The sequence below is a fragment of the Sphaerodactylus townsendi genome, linkage group LG01 (assembly GCF_021028975.2).
Source record: "Sphaerodactylus townsendi isolate TG3544 linkage group LG01, MPM_Stown_v2.3, whole genome shotgun sequence".
Lineage (NCBI taxonomy): Eukaryota > Metazoa > Chordata > Lepidosauria > Squamata > Sphaerodactylidae > Sphaerodactylus > Sphaerodactylus townsendi.
The window spans coordinates 140,218,240-140,241,178 of NC_059425.1; the positions used below are offsets into that span (position 1 = coordinate 140,218,240).

At 41.5% G+C, this 22,939-nt stretch overlaps 1 protein-coding gene across 5 annotated transcripts in view; it reads left to right on the forward strand.

The window, feature by feature from the left end:
• Positions 1-22,937, forward strand: part of FILIP1 (filamin A interacting protein 1) — an 82,547-nt gene extending 59,610 nt beyond the window's left edge. Inside the window, exons 1-4 of one of the 5 annotated variants that reach the window (XM_048495706.1) lie at positions 655-672; positions 7,045-9,847; positions 14,259-14,316; positions 22,149-22,937. In XM_048495706.1, the coding sequence (XP_048351663.1) occupies positions 7,160-9,847; positions 14,259-14,316; positions 22,149-22,189 (2,787 nt within the window). In that variant the 5' untranslated portion in view covers positions 655-672; positions 7,045-7,159 and the 3' untranslated portion in view covers positions 22,190-22,937. The other 4 variants (XM_048495705.1, XM_048495702.1, XM_048495703.1 and 1 more) reach the window with 4 other exon arrangements.
• The last annotated feature ends 2 nt before the right edge of the window (positions 22,938-22,939 follow it).

Sequence of the window (22,939 nt, forward strand, 5' to 3'; positions counted from 1 at the left end):
TATTTTGTCTGACACATCAGTAGACTCCAGATAGGTAACTGCCAGTGGTGATGAACCCAATCTTCACTGAGGATGCTGCTGTAAGACTGCTGTCAGAAATAGTTTCAAATGGGAAAGCCAGTCCAAAAAGCTGTGGATGTTGGAGGAGGGATGCTTCGGTTTCCATTTTATTTGGTGCTTTAATTCCTTTGGAACTGATTGATTGGCTTTCATTCATGCTGTATGATTTCAGCTCCTTCTGCTGTTTCACAGAGGATTGTCCATTGTGGCTAACACATGTTGAACAAAACTGGCTGGAGTTACGTTGGTTTGGAAAGACAGGATAAAGAGGGAGAATAGCATCCCCCTCCAATTCTCTTGCTAAGAACGAGGCTTTTTCTGTGGCCAACTTTCCCCCATTGCTTTGCTTTCTGAAGAAGGAAGGCTTCTCCCTCCACCACCCTCCCCTCACTGCCCAAAGTTAAATCTGCACAATAATGAGCCATATAAGGGAGGGATGACATCATCAGTGAGTGGTCCCAAGCTGTTTTGCACAATATTCACCTTTCATTGTTCTGATGACATGGCTGGAATGTGATGGCGAATTCCCTGGAGAGCAGGGGGATAAGTGGGGCCTACAGACTAGCAAGGAGGGGAGGAGAGGGGGCTAGGGAAAGGGCTTCTTACTAGAAGGTAAAGAAAGCCATGCTCTGCTTTTGGTTTGTTTGCTTCCCCAGCGTTAGTTGTTTCTGGTAGATGCACATTTTTCAGCGGGTGCTAATGGATTTCCTTGGCAGGAAGATTCAGCAGTGGGCTGCTGCAAATAACTGTGTGTGAAGAACAGATACGTGCTCAGAGGGATAAATAACTACAGGTTTTTGAAGTTAGCAGCTCAAATCTGTGCGGAGCTGACTTGAGGAGGGAAACCTCTGCCTTGCAACACAGCTAGGTCTTCAAGGTAATTTGTATGGAATGCTCTGACAATTTTGTTAAAGGATGTTCTGAAATTAACTTTCCTTACAGTTGGTTGTGGTGGGTTTCCTTACAGTTGTTGCTGTTGCAGCACAACCCAATCACAGCTAGAAAGAGACTTGCCTGAACTTTAAAACTTCTGTTTATCACTATCACATGCAGACTCTTCCTTTGGTAGCCTTTGCTGGCCTGTGTTGTGACTGTATTGAGGGTTTGCAGTTATGCAACTGAAAAGTAGTTTAGTTTTTGGAGGCATTCTATGTTGGGAAGACCTTTTTATGGTATTTCGAAAGCCAGTGAAGCCGGTGGTTTACTGAAACAAGCAAGACATCCCATGATTTCAAATAGGAAAAGTAGTTGTGCTTTGAGCCTAAAATGATCTGTGAAAGATGTACGCTGATTCTTTGTTAATCATTGTCTTTTCTTGATTCTTAAAAATGGCAAAGTCCCAATAGGATGAAGCATTATGATTAGCACTATTGTTTACTTTGGGCATTTTAAAAACAGAAGTATTTGTTCCTCCTTCACCTCTCCTGTAGTTTAGTTTATTTATTATGTGCATTTTTATCCTGCCCTTTCTCTAAAGAGTTCCAATATTTTATAACAATGATAGTGGGAGTGTTTTCAACATCAAAGAATTTCACAAACGATCTTTGTCTCATACTTATCACTACAGCCCTATAAGGTAGGCCTGTACGATTATTTCTATTTAAAGACACAGGGCAGTTTGGCAGAACAATGTATATCAGGTTACCCAGGGCATTTACAGATAAAGAGAGATTTCTGCAGGATATTGCTACATTAAATAAAGGGGTATAATATATTTAAATGTATTTCAAATGATATAAATGTTTTCTGTGTATATATTTCTGCAACATTGCTCATTAACAGTATAGAGTAAGTGACCTGGATATTTGTGAGTACTGGTACATTAACAATATAGTCCCAAACTCTGCAAAGAAATACACTACTAAACTGCTTTTCTTGAAATCCCCCTTTACTTCTGCAAGAGTCAGCAAAATATGAACGACTCTACCTAAAGGTCTTCTTTTTTGTTTGGAACTGAATGATTTAAAATGCAATGAAATTCTAGCATTAGTTACATGTGTATCATGAACAATAAGAAGAGTTTTGATTTATACCCCTTTCTATCCTGTAAGGAGACTCAAAGGGGCTTACAAACTCCTTTGCCTTCCTCAAGTGACAAAGGGAAGCGAAACTGCAGCCGGGACATGAACTGCCCGTGCGCCCCCTCTCGCCACCACCCCACTTTGAAATGCCCCACCCTGCCCCGACACCCCCCACTCTGACAAGTGACTGCAATGGCGGTGTTTGGGGCGAGCCACCCCAAATGTCCCCATTGCACCTCCACCTCTGCCTTCCTCTCCCCAAAACAGACACCTTTTGAGGTGGGTGGGGTTGAAAGTTCCAAAGAAATGTGACTAGCCCAAGAACACTCAGCAGGAATGTAGGAGTGGGGAAACAAATACAGTTCACCAGGTAAGAATATACCGCTCAGGTGGAGGAGTGGGGAATTGAACCCGGTTCTCCAGAGTAGAGCCTACCTGCTTAATTTGACTAATAAGAAAAACTTTCAGCACATATAACAACAAATACCTCAGAAGCAAGTAATCTCTGCAGACTAGGTTGTGGGACGGGAACTGAGCATTCACTTAAAAATGGTCAAGGCAATAAGGCTTCAGAGTTGAAAGAAAACTCACCTAACGCTTTTACCCCAATCTGATGAAAGAGATCCCTGCATGCATGCACACAAATACATCAAGCTGTCTTGTAATGAATCAAATCGTTGGTCTGTCAAAGACAGTGTTGTCTACTCAGCAGTGGCTCTCCATGGGGTCAGTCAGAGGTTTTTCGTATCACCTGCTACCGGATGCTTTTTAATAGACTGAGTCTGAAACCTTCTGCATGCAAAGCAGATGCTCTGACACTGAGCCATGACCCCTCCCCTTGTTTTAGACATACAGCAATTCCTGCATCAGGAGCTGTGGGCATAAATCAAATGTGTATTCAAATGGGCATTGAAATGCAAAGCCACCTGGCTGTGATGCAGTCGCTCCACACTATATTAATTTTTATTTGATGCATATTTGAATGTATATCCCGTCCACATTATCAGGATGTGGCTGCGGCTAATCGATAGATACGTGCTTGGAATTCCAAAAGTCTCAGATGCAGCCTTAGCAGCCTTGGAATCTCTGCATGAAGGATCTCGGTTAGCAGGTGTCAGGAAAGGTCTTTCTCTGTCTGAGATCCTGAAGAACTGTTGGCAGTCACAGTATGGAATACTGGCCTTCATGAATCAATGGTATAAAGCAGCTTCTATTTTCTGTTTCCTATAATCACGCTGAAATACAAGCTTGGATCCAGTGACCCATTAGTAGAAGGTGCTGATGATCATAGATCTTTCCTCCATTCACACACACACACCCTCACCTGCGAACAGAGGCGTAGCAAGGGGGAAAATCAGTGCACCAGTGCTACCTTTTCAAGTTATTGTTGAAGTGCTCACCATAACTTGAAAAGATAGTTCAAGGCAGGACTGGGCCTGCTAAAAGCAGGGTGATGGGGCCATGTCCCTGATCTCTATGCAGACCAGGGGGAGAGGTTGAGGGAGGCCCAACTCCGCCTGAGAGTGGGGCGGGGTAGAGTGTTGTGCCCTGGATTGGGCTCCTTAGGGGAGATGCCCAGAGAAGGTTTTGTCTCCAGGCGCCGTTTGGACCTCGTATGCCTCTGAAAAGAGCTCTGAGTGGAAAAGAGTTCTGTGTGGAAAAAAGAGTCTATGCTGAATACACAGAGAGAGCTCTGTGTGGGAAAGAGTTTTGTGTGGAAAAGAGATCTGAGATTGAGAGTCTGTGCTGAACACAGAGGGAGAGCTCTGTGTGAGATTGAGAGTAAGTGCTGAACACAGAGAGTGGAGTTCTGTGTGGAAAAGAGTTTTGTCAAAGAGTTCTGTGTGGAAAAGAGTTCTGACAGAGATGGAGAGATCTGTGTGAGGGCACAAGATCAGTGTCATATCTGTGTGAGAGCACAAGATTGGTGTTATATCTGTTTGAGAGGAATTCTGGCTGTGAGGTTTTTACAGGGAGAGAAGTCAGAGGCTGTTTCTGCACAGACAATTACAGCATTGTGCCATCTGTGTTATTGGCAACGCTGCAGCAATGGAGCGTTCGCATGGGCGGGCGCTCCTAAGACAGGTAGTGCATTGGCTGAACCCTGGCGCTTTGCATGACTGTGCTTTGCAAACGGCGTTCTTTTTTTCCTAGAGTACATGTCACGGGCAGTCAGCGCTAAGATTGGCCAGTGTGGGCCGCCATTTTGGGGGCGGGCGGGCGGGCTCTGTAGCACTGATTCCTGGTGGGTACTTCGCATGACACTGACTGCAGAGCGCCGTTGTTGAGAAGATATGCTTGATGAGCAATTTTCAAATAAACTGTTGTGGGCCCTCTGGAGCATTGCCGCATCGCTGCACCATCGTTTCTGCAGTGAGGACCGTGCAAAGTCTCTGCCAATAACGTTGTTTTTACCATCCTTTTACCGCCTCTTTTGGCCCATTTGGAAACGGTCAAAGTTAGAATGTTAAATCTCTCTCTGAGAGAAAATCTGTCAATAAAGGACAGAAGCTGTATGAGGCTGACATAGTTTCATTATAAGAGGAAAAGAGGTCAGAATGATTTTATGCTGACTGGAAGTTATAAAAAGTAGCTGGTGCCTCAGTTAGATTTTATTTTAATCGTTGTAAATCATTTTATTGGAACCTTGAAGTTATCTGCTATAAATTACTATAAATAAAATCTTATTTTGGTTCAATGAAATATCAGAACTCCAGTTTTTCCTAAGTACCGCGAATGCTATCAGTTACCTCTCGTACACACTACCAAGGAAAGAATAATATAAAAGGGGAAATAAAAGGGTTTTTGGAATTTTATTCCTGGTGGCAGCCTACAAAATTGAAGATACTAGAGGGGAGGGAGAGAGAGGGGCACATCAGAGTATATAGGACATCAGTGCAGTAGACATTCTAGAAGTTGCAGCAGGGGGAGGGGATGAGAGCACCCTTCTTCCTCTTCTGTCAACAGAACTGGAAGAGGAGCGAACAGCAATCTGGTTCTCTTCCTCTTCCCAACTGTAGCCTCCTATCCTGCAGCCCCAGTAATACACATGCCATTTGTAACATGAAGCTTTTTGTATCATTTCAAATAGTATACAAACTGAAGAGTTGCCTCCAATTATTTGAGCAATAATTTGACAAGTACTTTAGATGTGTTTTAGTTTTCTGGAGTGCAAGATTGCTTAAGTTACAAGTATAAAATCAGAGGTAGGTTGTAAAAATGTATTATTTTCTGGAAATCGTAAAACAGTTCTGGTAAGTGGAAATATGCAAGTATTAGGTAAATTTCAACTTTAAGTAGTTGTATGGAGAAAAATTGCTGCTACTTTAAAAGGTAACAAAATGGGCTGTTTCATGAGAATTTCATTAATTTGGTACATTTTTAGGTTAGTTGTGAGGTAGTTATTGAACGGAGGCTGGGAATTAATTAGTTGGTATCTGAACTGGAACCAAACTGGAGAGTTAAAAAACAATACTTATGAACCTGAACTGAAACAGAACAAAGACTTTTAGTGGTTTCTCTCTTGGGTCTTAGGCCCCTTCCGCACACGCAAAATAATGCATTTTCAAACCACTTTCACAACTGTTTGCAAGTGGATTTTGCTTTTCTGCACAGCTTCAAAGAGCACTAAAAGCAGGTTGAAAGTGCATTATTCTGCATGTGCAGAATGAGCTTGTGTTTTTTGGACACCTGGACACTTTTGATGTGTTGTCATGACAGAACACATCAAGTGAAGATGTTAAAGAAACAGAATTCTGGAATATATTTTATCTTAAATTCACAACTATTGAGACTTGTGTGGTTGGACATTGCCTAGCAAATTCTATACATGAAAAGTTTGCTAGCACAACGACTGAAACTTGTTTTTAGCTGTTCTTTCTCACTTCACAATATCACTGAATCAAAAATACAAAATACAAACCACACTATTTTCCTTTGCAGTGAAATTGAAGAAATGACCTGAAGCCCTATTACTGTATAAATTTTAACCTATCGGTGAATTTTGCCCCACTTGAAAAATGTACTTTGAAACTCTTCCTCCACAGTTAGTTTCTTTTTAGCACAGAAAGTATGGGGCCAGGGTAGGATATTAGGCTAAGATCCAGGCCATTGAGAACTCAACTGCCGGAACTTCTATTCCTTCTATCGAAGTTTCTTGAATGGCTTATTTTCTCCTCTTCTTGCTGCACTGAATCATGGGAGGAAACAAATATGATACGGCGTGGGGACACTCAAAATAGTCATGAAATTTAAAATGCTCCTTTTCTTTCAGACTGCTTTTTTAAAGGTGGAAAGTCAGAGTACAGTAGAGTAGGGAAGAAGCAGTTGAAAAGTTTCTTAGGAGATTCCCTTTTTAATGTGTTCTACACATATGTAACTCCTCAGCCTTCTGCTTATTATTGAGCTGTAGGTGGACCTTTAAATGCTGGAAGGGAAATTCTGTAAACCAGATAGTAAGTTGCATAATGTTCTTAGTGTCAGGAGCCGTCCACTATAAGGCAATAGAATTATGGGAACTGGTGGCAGCCTTGTCTCCTTTCCTTCAGCACTGTGTGCTTGTGTGCCTGTCTTACAAGACAGCATCTTGATGCTATCGTCTCTCCTGTTAAGACTGTGTTGAATGGTGGGTTGAAGACTCTTCTTTGCTATGGCTAAATAGGTGGTGGTTGAGAAAGGTCAGACTTAAAGAGCTGGGTTGTTTTCTTCATGGCTTGGCCAATCAGTGTCCACAAGGGAAATCTAATAGCTTATATTCATTATTAAAGCATATCTAGCTCATTCCTTTCCCACTAACAAAAAGAGTAGCACGTTGCAAACTTTGGCAGATGTGGATACGGACCAAAGTTGTACAAATGCCTAGAGACGTTCAGAGTTTTAGAGAACTGAAATAAAAACTTTTTTAAAAAGAAGAGAGAACCTGTGCATTATTACATTGTATGTGTGGTTTTTTTTCTCCCTTCAGATTAAAGAAACTTCTTGAACAGGAAAAGGTCTACCAAGCCCGCAAGGAAAAGGAACATGGCAGAAGACTCAACAAGCTAAGGGAAGAGTTAGTCAAGCTCAAGTCATTTGCACTTATGCTGGTGGATGAAAGACAGATTCACATTGAGCAGCTTGATCAGCAAACTCAGAAAATACAAGATCTGACCCAAAAATTAAGAGAAGAAGAAGAAAAGTTGAGAACTGTAAGTTCCAAAGCAAAAGAGGATGGGCAGAAATTGATGAAATTAGAGGCAGAACTTGAAACCAAGACATCATCATTTTCGCAAGAACATGAGGAGATGACTGCTAAGCTGGTTAGCCAAGAGTCCCACAATAGGCAGCTCAGGCTTAAGTTGGCTGGCTTAACCCGAAGAATTGAAGAGCTGGAAGAAACCAACAAAAATCTTCAGAAGACTGAAGAAGAGCTTCAGGAGTTGAGAGACAAAATAGCCAAAGGAGAATGTGGGAACTCCAGCTTGATGGCTGAGGTAGAAAACCTCCGCAAGCGTGTTCTTGAAATGGAAGGCAAAGATGAGGAGATCATAAAAACTGAGTCTCAGTGTAAAGAGCTTCAAAAGAAACTGCAGGAGGAGGAGCACCATTCCAAGGAGCTAAAACTGGAAGTGGAGAAACTACAGAGGAGGATGTCTGAACTTGAAAGGCTCGAAGAGGCTTTCAGCAGGAGCAAGTCAGAGTGTACACAGCTGCATTTGAACCTGGAGAAAGAAAAGAACTTAACCAAAGACTTGATCAATGAGCTGGAAGTGGTAAAGACACGAGTAAAAGATCTTGAGTCTTCAGAAAGTAAGCTGGAAAGGGCTGAGCTCCTCTTGAAAGATGACCTTTCCAAGCTGAAGTCATTTACGGTCATGTTGGTTGATGAAAGAAAAAACTTAGTGGATAAGATAAAGCAGGAGGAGAGAAAAGTTGAAAGCTTGAATAAAAATTTTCAGGTAGAGCAAGGCAAAGTTATGGAAGTGACTGAAAAGCTCATAGATGAAAGTAAAAGGCTTTTGAAGCTAAAATCTGAAATGGAAGAAAAGGTGACCTGTTTGACAAAGGAACGAGATGAGTTAATTGGCAAGTTGAAGAGTGAGGAGGAAAAATCTGCTGAGCTGAGCTGCACAGTGGGTCTGCTAAATAAAAGAATTGATGGCATAGAGGAAGTTGAAAGAGAAATAGCCAGAGGTCGAGTTAGAAAAGAACAGTGTCTCTCTGGCCAGGAGGATAACAAGATTAAAGAACTTACGTCTGAAATTGAAAGGCTGAGAAAGCGTCTCAAGCAACTGGAAGTGGTCGAAGGAGACTTGATGAAGACTGAGGATGAATATGATCAGCTGGAGCAAAAATTTAGGACTGAGCAGGACAAAGCTAATATCCTTTCTCAGCAATTAGAAGAAATGAAGCTCCAGATTGCAAAAAATAAAGCCATTGAAAAGGGCGAGGCAGTGAGTCAAGAAGCAGAGCTGAGGCACAAGTTTCGGCTGGAAGAAGCTAAGAGCAGCAACCTGAAAGCTGAAGTGCAGGCACTCAAGGAGAAAATCCATGAGCTGATGAACAAAGAAGACCAGCTTTCTCAACTCCAAGTGGATTACTCTGTTCTTCAGCAAAGGTTTATGGAAGAAGAAAATAAAAACAAAACCATGGGGCAGGAGGTGCTGAACTTAACAAAAGAGCTTGAGCTGTCTAAGCGCTACAGTCGTGCCTTGAGACCCAGCATGAATGGCAGAAGAATGGTAGATGTACCTGTTACATCCACTGGAGTACAAACTGATGCAGTAAGTAGTGAGACAGCAGAAGAAGAAACACCTGCTGTTTTCATAAGGAAATCCTTCCAGGAAGAGAACCATATCATGAGCAATCTTCGGCAGGTGAGCCTCAAAAAGCCTTTGGAGAGGTCCTCTGTGCTTGACAGATATCCTCCTGCAGCAAATGAGCTTACAATGAGGAAATCCTGGATTCCATGGATGAAAAAAAGAGAGAATGGTTCTCTGGCGAATCAAGATAAAGGAGCCCGAATACATACCAGTCCAGAACATCCTGGGGAAGTGGTCCTTTCTCCCAAGCAGGGGCAGCCCCTTCATATCCGGGTAACACCAGATCATGAGAATAGCACAGCTACTTTGGAGATCACTAGTCCAACAGCAGAAGAGTTCTTCTCAAGTACTACTGTCATCCCCACCTTGGGAAATCAAAAACCTCGGATTACCATTATTCCCTCTCCTAACATGTCTCAAAAAGGAAAAAGTGGAGACAGCCCTGTGGGCTCAGAACGAGCTATGTCTCCAGTTACCATAACTGCTTTTTCAAGAGATAAGTCTTCAGAGAGCACTAGATCTCCCTTTATAGAAAGGCCCATGTCCCCCATTCAGATCATGACAGTATCTACGTCTGCTGCACCAGCAGAAATTACTGTGACCCCAGAATCACAGGATATGACCATGGGGAGGGCTGTGTTTAAAGTGACACCAGAGAAACAAACTGTCCCTTCTCCAGTCCGGAAGTACAACACCAATGCAAATATCATAACAACCGAGGACAACAAAATTCACATCCACTTAGGTTCTCAGTTTAAGCGCTCACCTAGCACAGCTCAAGATGGGGCAAGCCCTGTGATTACTGTCAGACCTGTGAATGTAGCAGCAGAAAAAGAGGTGATGACTGGTACTGTCCTCCGTTCTCCCAGGTGTAATGTATCGTCAAGGCCTGCAGCAAGCAAAGTTACAAGCACAATCACTATTACTCCAGTTACTACATCATCCACAAGAGGAACTCAATCAGTGGTAAGAAATGCATACGTATAGATGCTTAGGTGACTGGGAAAAAGTAGATAGTGAGCATCAGAGTGATTTATAATATAAAGAAAGCAATAAAGTATAAAAGATATACAGCTTAGATCTGGGAGGGTCTCAGTCCCAGTCTAATGTCTCTTTAAAGAAGAATGTATCTCATTCTCAGAATACACCCTGTAAAATAGTACTATTTGCTATGCTATGCCTGCAACTGATTCAAATTTTGCAATTCAAATGCAGGAATAAGAAATGTCTCTAGGGCAGGTGTTTGTAAAATTTTGAACTGTACTGAAATATACTGGGCCTGATCTTTTTTTGAACATTTTCAATGGGGCGTTTGACCACTTTTACATATCATCCTTCACAAGAAAAGGCACATGCATTTTGTATTTGGGCATCCATAATGGTGCATAAAACAAAGCAAGAATTACCAAAAATAGCACTGGTTATACTCTCCCACCACAGTGTATAGAACTACTTGATAAACAGCTCATCCCATTTAAAACTGTAACTGTACATCATCACCTCATTCAGTAGATGTGGAATTGCTTTCCCATGAAGGAAAATTTGACAGAAGGCTAGAGCCTTTCTATATATTGGCTTTTCTGGTGTGCGGGGAGATTTTTTTTAACATAAAAAAACTTTCAATCATTATATCACAACACCTGCATTCTGGAGTAGTATAATCCTGGAACACCTTTACTCATCATCAACTGCTTGTTGTTAACTTGAGCCTTATAGAAATATTGATATAATCCACCGAATGCTAAAACAAAGCATTCAGTAAATAGATATATTAATTAGTCTGATTTAAAGAAAGTGTCAAACCAAAATAGTGTCACCTACAGGTATCTGTGCTTGGATATATCAGTCCAAAAATTGACCCCCAAAACACCTTCTCTTCGTTTGGGTGGGTATATTCAGAATTTGGATATTCATTAGAGAATCCTGGTCAATACTGGTATTCCTGTCTCAAACATTTCTGGGAATATCTCGGAATATCCGGGGACAGCATTTTAATACACCATTCTTGAGGTTATTTGGGATGAGGTTTTTTTTTTGCTTTTTGCAGGTTTCCTGGGGGTGGGGGTGGGGGAGGCAGCTGTCACAGGCAAATGGGATCATATGTTAGAGAGAAGTTTTCAAGTTGGGTTTGACACTGGTTCTGTTTGGCTTGCTGCCACACTGGCACTGGGGCTCTGCTTGGCTCCTGTGGTTTTTGACTTTTATTCTGTTCAGTGCCCCTCCTTGCTTTAGTTGGTTTGGCTTAGATTCTCCATTTTGACATTGATTGTAGTGGGCTTGCCACATTGGCCTGTTAGTTCTGTTGGGATTCCGTGGTTTAATGATGGTTCTGTTGAGCTTGTTGACCATGCTTGCATTTGAAGAATTTTGACCAAAGGTTGCTTGTTCTTCTGTATTTGGCTTTTTTTTGCCCTGGAGAAAGCATGGAAATTCTTTCACCATATAAAACAACTAGTGGACCCGGCCACATGTTGCTGTGGCTGAGTCTGGTGAAGTGGAAAAGAAAGAAAAGGGGAAGCGAATGGTTCGAACATGTGTCATTGCACAATGATTGCAAGGGAGGGGAGGGGCAAGGGGCCCCTCGCTCCCCCTCTCTCTCCCATTCCCAACTAATTAATTCCCAGTCCCTCCCTAACGTTCCCCTTCCTCTGCTAGGGTGGGTGGGCTATGTGCAGGTGGCTGGTCCTGTCCCTTTCACTCCCTTCCCTTGCAGGCGAATTATCTAGCGTAAAACACGCTGGGAGGCATGAGCTACATTGTGTTCAAATTTCAGAGCGTTTGGTCCAACAAACCCCTGGACCCTCCCTCACCTTCCCCTTCCTCCGCTAGGGTGGGTGTGCCATGTGCAGATGGCCCGCCCCATCCCTTTCACTCCATAAGGCAGTGGTTTTCAAGGAAGGCATGGTTGGTTCCCTTGTATCAGAGGGCGTTGGTTTGACGGCCAGCAGATGGCGCTGTTGCGGAACAGAACTGTGGTTCCAACTGCCACAGGTGTGGCATGTACACAATAACTGGAAACAGTATGGAAACCTGCCGCAAGTGAATGCGACGTTGTGTGAAAATTTCAAAGCAATTGGTCCAGTAGTTTGGGAGATTACCTGTCAGCAGAAAAATGCACTGATAGATTTATATATATATAGATGGAGGATAGTTGGGGGGAATGTTGTCCATGGGTTCCATGGCCCCAGTTGAAACTTGGGGGAGGGGTCTTTAGAGGACAGGCATCACCAACTGCTGCAATTTTGGTGTCATTTGCTTAAAAAACAGCCCTCCACCTCCCCTAAAACATTCCCCACAGGGAATAATGGACCTGGATAATTTCAGAATCCTGAAGAAAACCCAGATCCAAATACTAAACTAGTATTTGGGACCTGAATAATCCAGAATACCAATAATTATGCCCTCTCCAAAATCTTGATCCAAAAGATACTCCATTTCTTTCTGGTGTGCATCCCTGGGCAATCACATGGCAACTCCAAAGCATGTGTGTGAAAGTTGCTCTCTTCTTTGTATATTTCCAGCACACATGTTATTCCTTGACACCAAACAGTAAGCCATCCAGTTCATTTTAATGAAATTTGGCATAATTGAGTCTCATAATTGAGAACAGCAATGGCGTAGTTGTTAAGAGCAGGTGTACTCTAATCTGGAGGAACCGGGTTTGATTCCCTGCTCTGCCACTTGAGCTGTGGAGGCTGGGGACTTCAGATTAACCTGTGCACTCCAACACATGCCAATTGAGTGATCTTTGGCTAGTCACAGTTCTTCTGAGCTCTCTCAACCGCATCTACCTCACAGGGTGTTTGTTGGGGGGGGGGGAAGGGAAAGGAGATTGTGTAGATTATCTTGCATAAAAATCTTCCTACTGCATATTTTTAAAACCTCATCTTTGAAAGCATCCCGAAGAGATAATATTTTATAGGAGGTTTTTTCCCCCAGTGCTCTCCCAAGCTTTCTGCTGAACAAACTGACAAAATCCTAAGGGGGGGTGCTTTCCCCGAATGTCCTCCCCGCACAACATTTCAAGCCATAACTACGTTCTGAATTAATAATAAAGATTTTAACTGGAAACTTCCCGATTACAGTCCAGTGCATTGCACTGCATCGTTTGGAAGTGCAAGAAACTTCAAAAAAGTAAAAGGGATTACAAAAGGTATTGGTCAGACTTTTCAGTATATAAAATTGCTTTGTTTTTCTATCACTGCCTATGGTTCAATTTAAATTAATGCTAGGGAGCCTATGAGGAATTAAAGAATGTTGGAACAACCTGAAAATGCAGACATCAAACTGTTCCCCTCAGAATTCTATAAGCTCTCAGAGGATTAGCTCTCTGGAGGATTGGTCTGTCTGCCATTGAAAAGAACTGGTAGGTATGGCCTCTGCAAGTAGTGCCCAGGGCTCATATCCTGACTTGCCCCACCATAAATACACCAGTGGGAGGATTATCGTTCTCAGGCTGGTTTGTGAGAGGATTTTGTTGTTGGATAATTTAGGCAGTATTATTGTTCTGAATACTTGGTTCCTTCAGTACAGAGAGACCCCTGCCTTGTCTATGGCAGGAGATAAGAAATATCCACATTATTGTTAGATATAGTGACACTTTGAGAAGACTTAGGCCCACTCCAGATGGGCCGTATACAGCAGTGTGTGGCCGGTAAAAACACCGCTGTTGGGGAGGACTTCGCACAGCTGCCGCTGCTGGTGCAAAGCCACACCAATCCATTTTCCCCACAATGGTGTTTTCTTAGAAATTTAGGAAAATTAGAAAACAGCGCCGTCCACCTGGTGCCAAGCAAATGGCACCAGATGGAAGGCACTGCTTGTCGGCGCGCCACTTAAAAAAAACCTTACCTCCTCTTCCCTGGTAGCTCCATGGGGACCAGGGAACATGCCTCCTGCCCTCTGACCCCCGGGACGTTGCCAGGACCACGAGGGCATGTCCCCTCATTCAGTGGTGGGACCCAAAAATTTAATAACAGGTGGTGGGATTCAAACAGTGGCGCCGCCGCACACACGCACCTCCAGTCCCTATTGGGCAGGGAGGTTGCTTTAGTAACCCCTTCTCGGCACTCAGAAAAAATTAGTAACCACTTCTAGAGAAGTGGTGAGAACTGGTTGGATCCCACCTCTGCCCTCATTCCAACGGAGCTGTGCAGGGAAGAGGAGGTATGTTTTTTTAAAAGCAACGTGCCTGTGTGCAGAGGCGCTGCTGCAGGCTGCGGCAGCTCTGGAGACACCTGCACACAAGTGTGCAAAGGGCCTTGGGGCTGCACCAGTGTCGTGTACGGAAGGGGCCTAAGTTACAGATGGAATGCTGAGCTACCAGAAGAAATTCTTAATGCTTCAATACATTTCTTTGTTGTTAATTGTCTTACAGACAGGACAGGATGGGTCGTGCCAGAGACCCACACCCACCCGAATCCCTGTGTCTAAAGGTATGAAAGCCGGGAAGCCAGTAGTGACAGCCTCAGGAACAGGAAATCAGAACAAATTTGAGTCTTGTGCCGAGACTCAGTCTATGAAAATAGAACTGAAGAAGTCTTCAGCCAGGGGCTCTCCCTCCCTTGGTGGAGGGAAGGCCTGAGGGCAGTGGCTAAGGGGGTATGTTGTGCAGATTTTACTGCTACTATGGAAATAAGCCCCGTGTCTGTTTAATGTTTGCACATACTAATTAAATCTGCTTGAGCTGTCCCTCTTACTAATGTGTGTGTCTTACCTATTGAATGTAATACCCCCTTCCCTCTTTATTGGGTTAAAATCTCACCTAACGTAGACCTTGTTGGGCAATTTCTAATTAGAAATTCTCCCTATCCCACTTTCTTAAAAATATTCTTTTTTTTTTGAGGTGGGGAGGCCTTGCATAATTATTCAACCAGTTTTCCTGAGACAATTAAATCAATAATTTGCTAGAGAAGTAGTGTGGGTGAGCAATGAATTATAGCTAATTTTAATAGCCACGCTGTTAGTTCATCTAGTGTTTTTTAGGAAGAAACAGGTAGTATGGAAACATCTCCTTAAATGTCACTAGCCCTCAGAAGATCTAATTTTGATCAAGCCGATGTTTTCTTAATGCTCAAATAGAACCCAAGGACTTACTGAAATCAGTTGAAAGCTTTTTCATTTATTTCAATGAGCAATATTATAGTATAGAATTAGAATTTGAGTGTGTGTTGTACCTTTCAATATTTTGGAAAGTCAGCCCAAATATTCACAATACTACAAACAGAAGGTGGGTAGTGGTGTAAATGGAAATTTGCTTATGCTATGGAGAGACTATTAGTTACAACTAACCCTGGATATGTACATTTTGCAATGTTTGCATATGTAAATTTCTTAGTAGAGTTTAGTCTAGGCACTGGAGACATATGAACATATGCAGGTACCTTATACCCAGTCAGACTACTGAGTCATCAACCTCAGTATCATCTACTAGCAATGGCTCTTCAGGATTTTCCCCAGTATCTCTTACCTGAAATATCAGAGACTGAACCTCAGACCTTCTGCATGCAAAGCATGGGCTGTGTCACTGAACTCTAGCCATTCCTGACAGCCACTTGAAATGACTTGCTTTTATTTTTGAAAGCATGTTTGAAAACTGGATGTGATTGAGAATTTGCTTGATTGACTGCTGTTATAACTGTGTTAGTCTAATAGAATCACAGCTGTTATAAACCATTGTATTGAGGAAGATTGTCTACAGAGGTATCCTACAACCTCTGACTGAGGTAACTTACTGTTGTCAGAATTTTCTTTATTTAGTAGAACATTTATATCAGTGGTGGGATTCAGCAGGTTCGCACCACTTTGGCAGACAGAGCTGGTTGTTAAAATGGTGCTTGTATACAGCCAGTTGTTAAATTATTTGAATCCCACCACCGGAACCCGTTGTTAAATTATTTGAATCCCACCACTGATTTATATCCCACTTTTCCTCATGGTTCAGGAGGAAAAGAGCATGTCCTTTTAAAAAAAAGTTGTGTGGCTTACTGAAACTTCAGTAACAGATTTCTTCATTATGTCATGAAACAGGAAAAGAAAATAATGTACAACAGCAATAAGAATCTAGATACAGCCAGTTAAATGGCTAAAACGACGTGAATGCAACTTGCCCATTAGGAAAATATTCTAAGAATCTGTGTGGCAAAGAGATTTCTACATTTAATTTATGTAATTTAGAAACTGTTTGAGGGAGGAATCTGTGAAGGGAAGATGGCCAGCTATTGATAGGTTTAGATCGGTGACAGAGGAATGAATTGTGAATGAAATGTAGTCGTAAATGATACATTATATATTAGTCTGCCAGTCTGTCAAAGGTGACAAGTATTTGAAATGGAAAAATCTAGTGGAGGGAAAGAAGTTTATCCCCCCACCCCCCACCCCGCTCTTTACTGGTTTATTTATGGGTTGAAATATTTCATTGTCATTTTAATTCTCCACACATAGGGAGCTACAAGTCAACTAAATGAAAACACTGTTTTATTAAGTTTAGCAGGAACTAGTGGATAGTTGCCCTCAAAGTCAGCACCCTAATGACTTTCTGAGGACAAAAGCATACATGGAGGTTTCTGAAGATTAATAGTACAATTCTAAAGAAAATTACTCCAGTCTAAACCAGTTGGACTGAATGGCCTGCGACTGGATGCTTGTATCTAAGCATCAATGACAATTAAGGTGCATATTTTCCCCACATTAGATTCCAGTAACTGCACATGCTTAATTTCAGCAGCAGTCCAAATCTATAAAATAGAAGCAGTTTAGTTGTTTTAGTGCAAGTCCCAAGAAAACATGTTAATGGGACACTTAAAAGTTTAGTTTTTATTGACTGCTGAAATACAGAATAAAAGTAAAATAAAAGCCCAGAGTTCACATAGATTAAAACAGTTGTTCAGGTTTAAATGTGAAGAACTTTCTAAAACAAGAACTCCTTTCCAAATAAATTAAGTTGGTGCCACAGAACCAGTAAGAAGAAAGTACTTCCTACTGCTTCACCCAAATAGCTGTTTACAGACGGCACTTGAGAATCTTTAGAAAAGCTGCTAAAATTAGGCTAGTTAATAAGGGTTGTATTAATTTCCTAGGTTTTCTCCTGCCTTGTTACACACAATAATTCACTGAGATCCCTGTTCTCTTTCTTTCGTGGGGACACGTGCAGCTACTGTAGTATGTCTGGGTGTTTGGGTATGCTTGCGTTCTCCTTTATCCTTCACAGCTTCATATTGCTTCTCTCTTGCTCCTTTCTCAGTAAGACTGTGGCAGAACTAGCTAATGCAGCAGCCATTCCCCTCCTCAGGAGAGGAACTGGTACTTTCATGTGGAGGGGATCCTGGAGAATGGTACCTTATGCCTTAATGCAATGTGTGAGTTGAGTATTATGGATATAAGATTGATCAGTGACAATCCTTCTCCATCAAAAAAAAAAAGGGTAAAAGCGCATTGTTGAAAGCTTTCATGAGTGGAATCAACTGCTGATGACTTCTTACCGTGACATTCCTCTGAAAATGCCAGCCATAGATGTAGGCAAAACGTTAGGAGCAGAAACTACCATACCAAGGCCACACAGTGTGGAAAACCTACAACAGCCAGGGGTTGGTAGCTTGCTTCCATCTTTATAGTGTCCCTCCTTCACAAACAGGCACTACAGATTTTGTTTCAGGGTTGCACTATATACCACCATCCACATATTTATGCTGCTTTTCTGCCAAAGAGTTCAGGGTGGCATATATAATATTCCCTCCATTTAATCTTTACAACAATCTTGTGAGGGGGTTAAGTCTGAAAAAGATGATAACAATCCCAAGTTCATCCAGTTAGGTTCAGTGAAGAGTATGTATTTGAACACAGGTCTTCGGAGTACATTCATGAACTGTGCCACGGAAGATAAAAGTAATAGATCTAAAAATAAAGCTAGAGATGGGGTGGAGGGAGAGATTTCTACAAACCTGAAGGAAGTTCCAGGCTTGCAGAAATAATATATATATGATTTCTATATATAAGCTCCCCAAAATAATCGAAACAATGCCTGTAGCTTTAAGAAAGAAATGCCCGCTGAGCTGTCGGTGGCCATTTTGGAGGTTGCTTGGCAATCCCAGAAATATTGTTGAGGCTTTTGAGCCTTGGTTTCTGTAACAGCCTTGAAAAGGCCCCATCCCCTATTATGTTCCTTAATGGACACAGTGGGGACAGGCCTGGGGCAGCTGAGACACATTACCTGTGCAACTGGGCCTGGCTTTTTCTGCCAGGGGAAGGGAAGGAGGGAAATCTGAAGACAGGGGCCATATAGAGGTAGGATGGCTGGTGTGTGGGAAGGAGAGAAGCAGGAAAAGAGGAGGGACTATGGAATCTGCCAGGTAAAGGGGAAATAGTGGGGGGGGGATACAGGGGGAAATGATGTGCCTCTCACAAGTTCTTGCAGGTTTCACACTTGTATGATTATAATAATCATACCATCTCCTTAAAAATATGGTCATCATGTTGATGTATGATGTATGTACATCATATTGATGTATGTATCCCAGTATCTTGCAGTATCTATATTGCAAGATACTGGGAAGGACTGCAGGACATACCCACTCTCTCCCTTAAGCCATGGAGGATCCATCAATGGTGGCTGGACTACCCAGTGCCAGGATGGAGGGCACTTGGTGCAACAGTAACTCTGGGTTCAGTGCTTTATTTTTTCCATGTGTCTGAATGGTGACCATACACTGATATGGAAGAAAGGCAATGAGTACATTCAGAAACACTATTATGACAGTGGCGAAGTCTGTTCCCAGCTATGGAAAATAAATAATGCTTCTGCCTATACTGTGAGATAAAAATAAGGCCAAGGCCAATAGTTCCAAGTAAAGGAAAATACATATTTTATTAATCAGCTAAAAATTACCATGCATTTCGTCTACAGACTTGTTCAGAGAAAGAAGTCTTTCAATGGTATTTCAGCTAGAGTACAAGATCAGTAGCATTCTGAAAGACTAATGGGATTTTCAGCTGAGTAATAATGCACTTTTTTCTTTGTACCATTGGCCTCAGTCTTATTTTTATCTCTCAGTCTAGTGCAGCCCTTTTATTTTCTTATTTGTATTTCCCCATTCAGGGTTCTCTTTGGCCAACTTCTGTGATGGACTGTTGAGGGATTAGAACAGACTGTTCAGACCTATTATAGAAAGATATTATTGAGTCCTGGGTTATGCTTTATTTTTTGATGGGCACTTTAATTGATACGATAGTATAACATCATTTTACTCTGATGTAATTGATTGTATTCCCAAGTATACATACTCAACAGGGGGACTATGTAGGACATGAGAAGGCTTGATTTTGGTTTTTGGTGGAGTAAGGATTGTACGATTCCATGGCTTCTCTGAATGCCAAAACTGTAGATCTATTTCTTGACCTTTGTCAGGGCTTTATGAAATGGCTTTCAGGTTCAAGACTAATCTAAAAAGGCCAGAACTGAAAATCTGTCCTTTGTATGCCATTCATTCTCTGTATGCCATATGCGATTAAGAAATATATCTATCACCCAATGAATTTGTATTAACTTTTGGCATACAGTATGCTGCTGCATTAGCCTAGATCATGTGCAATTGCTTTTGTTAACATCATGCACCAGGACACTAAAATAACATTGATCTCTTCGGATGGGTATCCATGACAGACCTAATATACTGCATATATGCTCAGGTAACTTTCAACATTAATGGGGGGAGTGGGGCAGATCATTTTCATTACCATGTAAAGTGATCAGGCTAATGCTCTCCTGTGTTTTAATGACACAGGTGACCAGAATTAGAATGAACTCAAAAATCTCTTCCATGCTTCTATTGCACACCAGCTGCTGAGCCTGGCTTGTTTGAAACTGTACTTGCCGGTAGTGAGATCATCTTTTTGGGCTTATTTTCATTTGGGGTCATGTTTTTCTTTTTTCAATCAGTATAGCTCACATAATCTGGACTGAACTTTTGTAAGCACTTGAGCAAACATTGTACTATGATAAAAGTTGACTTCATTTTAAAAGCATCTTGCTAATGTTCAGATTTGAGCGTTTATTTTTATGCAAAAGAAGAAGCCATTGGTCGACAGTACTCAGGAGAAGTCTGTTATCTTTTGTAAGAGACACAAATGCGATATTCCATGAAGCATTGTAGAAGAGTTTTAATGCTATTTTAAAAATGGAACTGGTGAACTAGAATGTTCTGTTTATCATTGTGTCCTACTAAGCAAATCATCCTGGACAGTTACAAATAAGGGCTAATTTAAACTATAAAGAAACACTTGATATATCAAAACATATCACTACTTAGGCTTTACGTTAACGGGTTCAGTATGAGCATCAAGGATGCTGCTGAAAATATTCTATAGCAAACAACATCACACCAAATATGGGGTTTGTCCATTAAATGTTCAGGTGATCACACTTCCCTAAATGCATTTGGGATAGCGGTCTTTGACTGCTCTCGTTTAAGTTGTGCCATCTAGTGGTAAGTGGCTAGAATAGTTACATTTTAAAAGTGAAAAGATCCCAAAATTTTTGAAAAAGCAAACATTGTATAATTCCACAAATAAGACCTGTGTGCTAAAGTGTCAAGAGAATGCTTATTTATTTCAGTCAGCTATAGAAAAATATAAGCAATGACAATCAGTTTAGCTAGAGCAGAAAAATCAAACAAAATTATGGAAATATAATGCACATTTATTTGGGACACATATCACTTATCGCCCAAAACACACAGAGTAGAATTCTGGAGAAGGAGGTAAACCTTTCCCAAAGTCATTCAGGGAGCGTCTCAGACTGAATTTCCCCCGTTCATGCTTGAGTTTCTTGCAAGACTGAAGCCCTAGTAAATAGGCTGAAGAATAGTAGGAGCTGCAGTGGCGCAGTGGTTAAGAGCAGGTGTACTCTAATCTGATTCCCCGCTCTGCTGCTTGAGCTGTGGAGGCTTATCTGGGGAATTCAGATTAACCTGAGAACTCCAGCTGGGTGACCTTGGGCTAGTCACAGTTCTTGGGAGCTCTCTCAGTCCCACCTACCACACAAGGTGTTTGTTGTGAGGGGGAAGGGAAAGGAGTTTTTAAGTCTCCTTACAGGAGAGAAAGGGGGGATATAAATCCAACTCCTATTTCTCCACATTTTTCAAAAGTAATTTCAATAGAAGTCAGGCTTTTTATTCAGCAATTAATTATTAAGAAACCATTCTGAATAAATATGCCGTAACTGAAACATAATGCACTCCTGTTAGTTCATGATTGGCAGAAACAGAGGTTGTTTGCCTTGCTTTTGCACAGTCTCCCCGTTCCTGCAGAGCACGACTGAAGACTTCCTGGTATGGGGACCTTTGAATCAAACACCAGTTTGCCATGACATCCAAGTGCAGGCACCTGGGGAGAGAAAAGGGTGTTTTCTCCCCACAAATCATGATAAGAATTGAAAGTTGAATGAATGAAGGCTTCCAAAATCAGGAAGCTTTCAGTGGTGCTTGGTGTGCAAGTGGAAAAGGGTGCAGATATTCTTGGTGTTTTATGTCTCAGGTGCACCCACTCCAACCTTCCAATATAGTTGGGCCACACAAGCACAGCAAACAAGCATGGGATCATGCTAGTCATGAACAGAGACAGATCTGTGGTGGCATCTGAATGCTGTCATAGTACCTTGATATGCATAGTTGTCATGTTGCTCCCAGAGGATCAAGAGTCCAAATAATTCAAGCAAAACAGGTAAAACATGGGGGAAATCGCTTCCCATTTGTTATTGTTGTTGAATTTTAATATATCTGGAGAACTATCTAGTTTAGGCAGTCCAGTCATTTGTCAAACAAACAAGAAAGCACCACCCAGTACAAGTTACTCATGAGCACGTGCCAGAGCCACCAAGTCGTGGGACGTGCAGGAGGTATGTCTGGAGATCCTATTCGTTCTCATGGCCCTCTTATCCTGTGGCATATGAACAGACAGTAAGTAGGAAAAAACAGCCCTCTGTTGAGATTCTGAACCAACTGGCAAATTGGATTGGACCATGTTTATAAAATACAGGGAGGTATGATGCAGTCGAACTACATCGTTGGTTATATTCCTGCTTTTAAACTTTTCTGTAGGCAGCCTTGATATGAATAATTCTGTCATGCTTCACTTGGATCTGCTGACACTTTGAAGTTTCTTAATGTAGCGGGACTACGGAAAAGATTAAACAGTTAGCAGTATGGGTTCTCATAGCTTTTCATGTATTCCCATGGTAACAGACATCACTTTGCTATGTTTCTTTTCCGTTTAGAGAGCATTGTCATTCATCAGTTACGCATGAACTCCAGATGAGTCACCATGCAAAATCCGGATGTGTGTGTACTGCTTCTCAACATCATTTGGTTGGGTCACTGCTGAACCTCCATTAACCTCCATTACTGTGATCTTCCATGCTACTGATCACTTATGGAAGTATTTTACTGCTTCCATTCGAAACCTGGGGGTTTTGTGACGATTTTAATGTTTGTTTTGATAAAATAAATCATAACGTGTTTAACTTTTGTAAACTAGATGGAAAGAAAGAACCATGTCCCTTGTGCCAAGTAAATTTTATTCTAATTTTGTAAGCCTTTGGATCAATTGGCACAGGAATTTCTTTTTTTGGTTTGGTGTTCCTACATAATTTATTTTTATAATACACTTTGTAATGCAGAGTTTGTGTGGATTTTTTTTTTGCCAAACCTGATTTCTGTGGCACATTTACTTGTAGAAATACACTGTTAAAACTGCAACGTGCCAGTTTGTATCTTTTCTATTGGAAAATGTAGAAATGTCAACTCAATCTCAAAAATGGCACCTTTTAAGAAAATTTACTGCAACATGTTCTTGCCATAAGATGACTGTGATATTAACTGCCCTGAAGACTGCTCTGTGGGATAGTATTATGAGGTTGTTTATATTGTTTTTGCACTGAGATGTGGTTTAACATAAACTGAATACCAACAAACCAAAGCCTTGAAACTATTAAACTTAAAACCATTTTAAAGGTTGTATGGTTTTTTTAAATTAAACTATGATCATACCAGGTGTGCTTATGCTTTC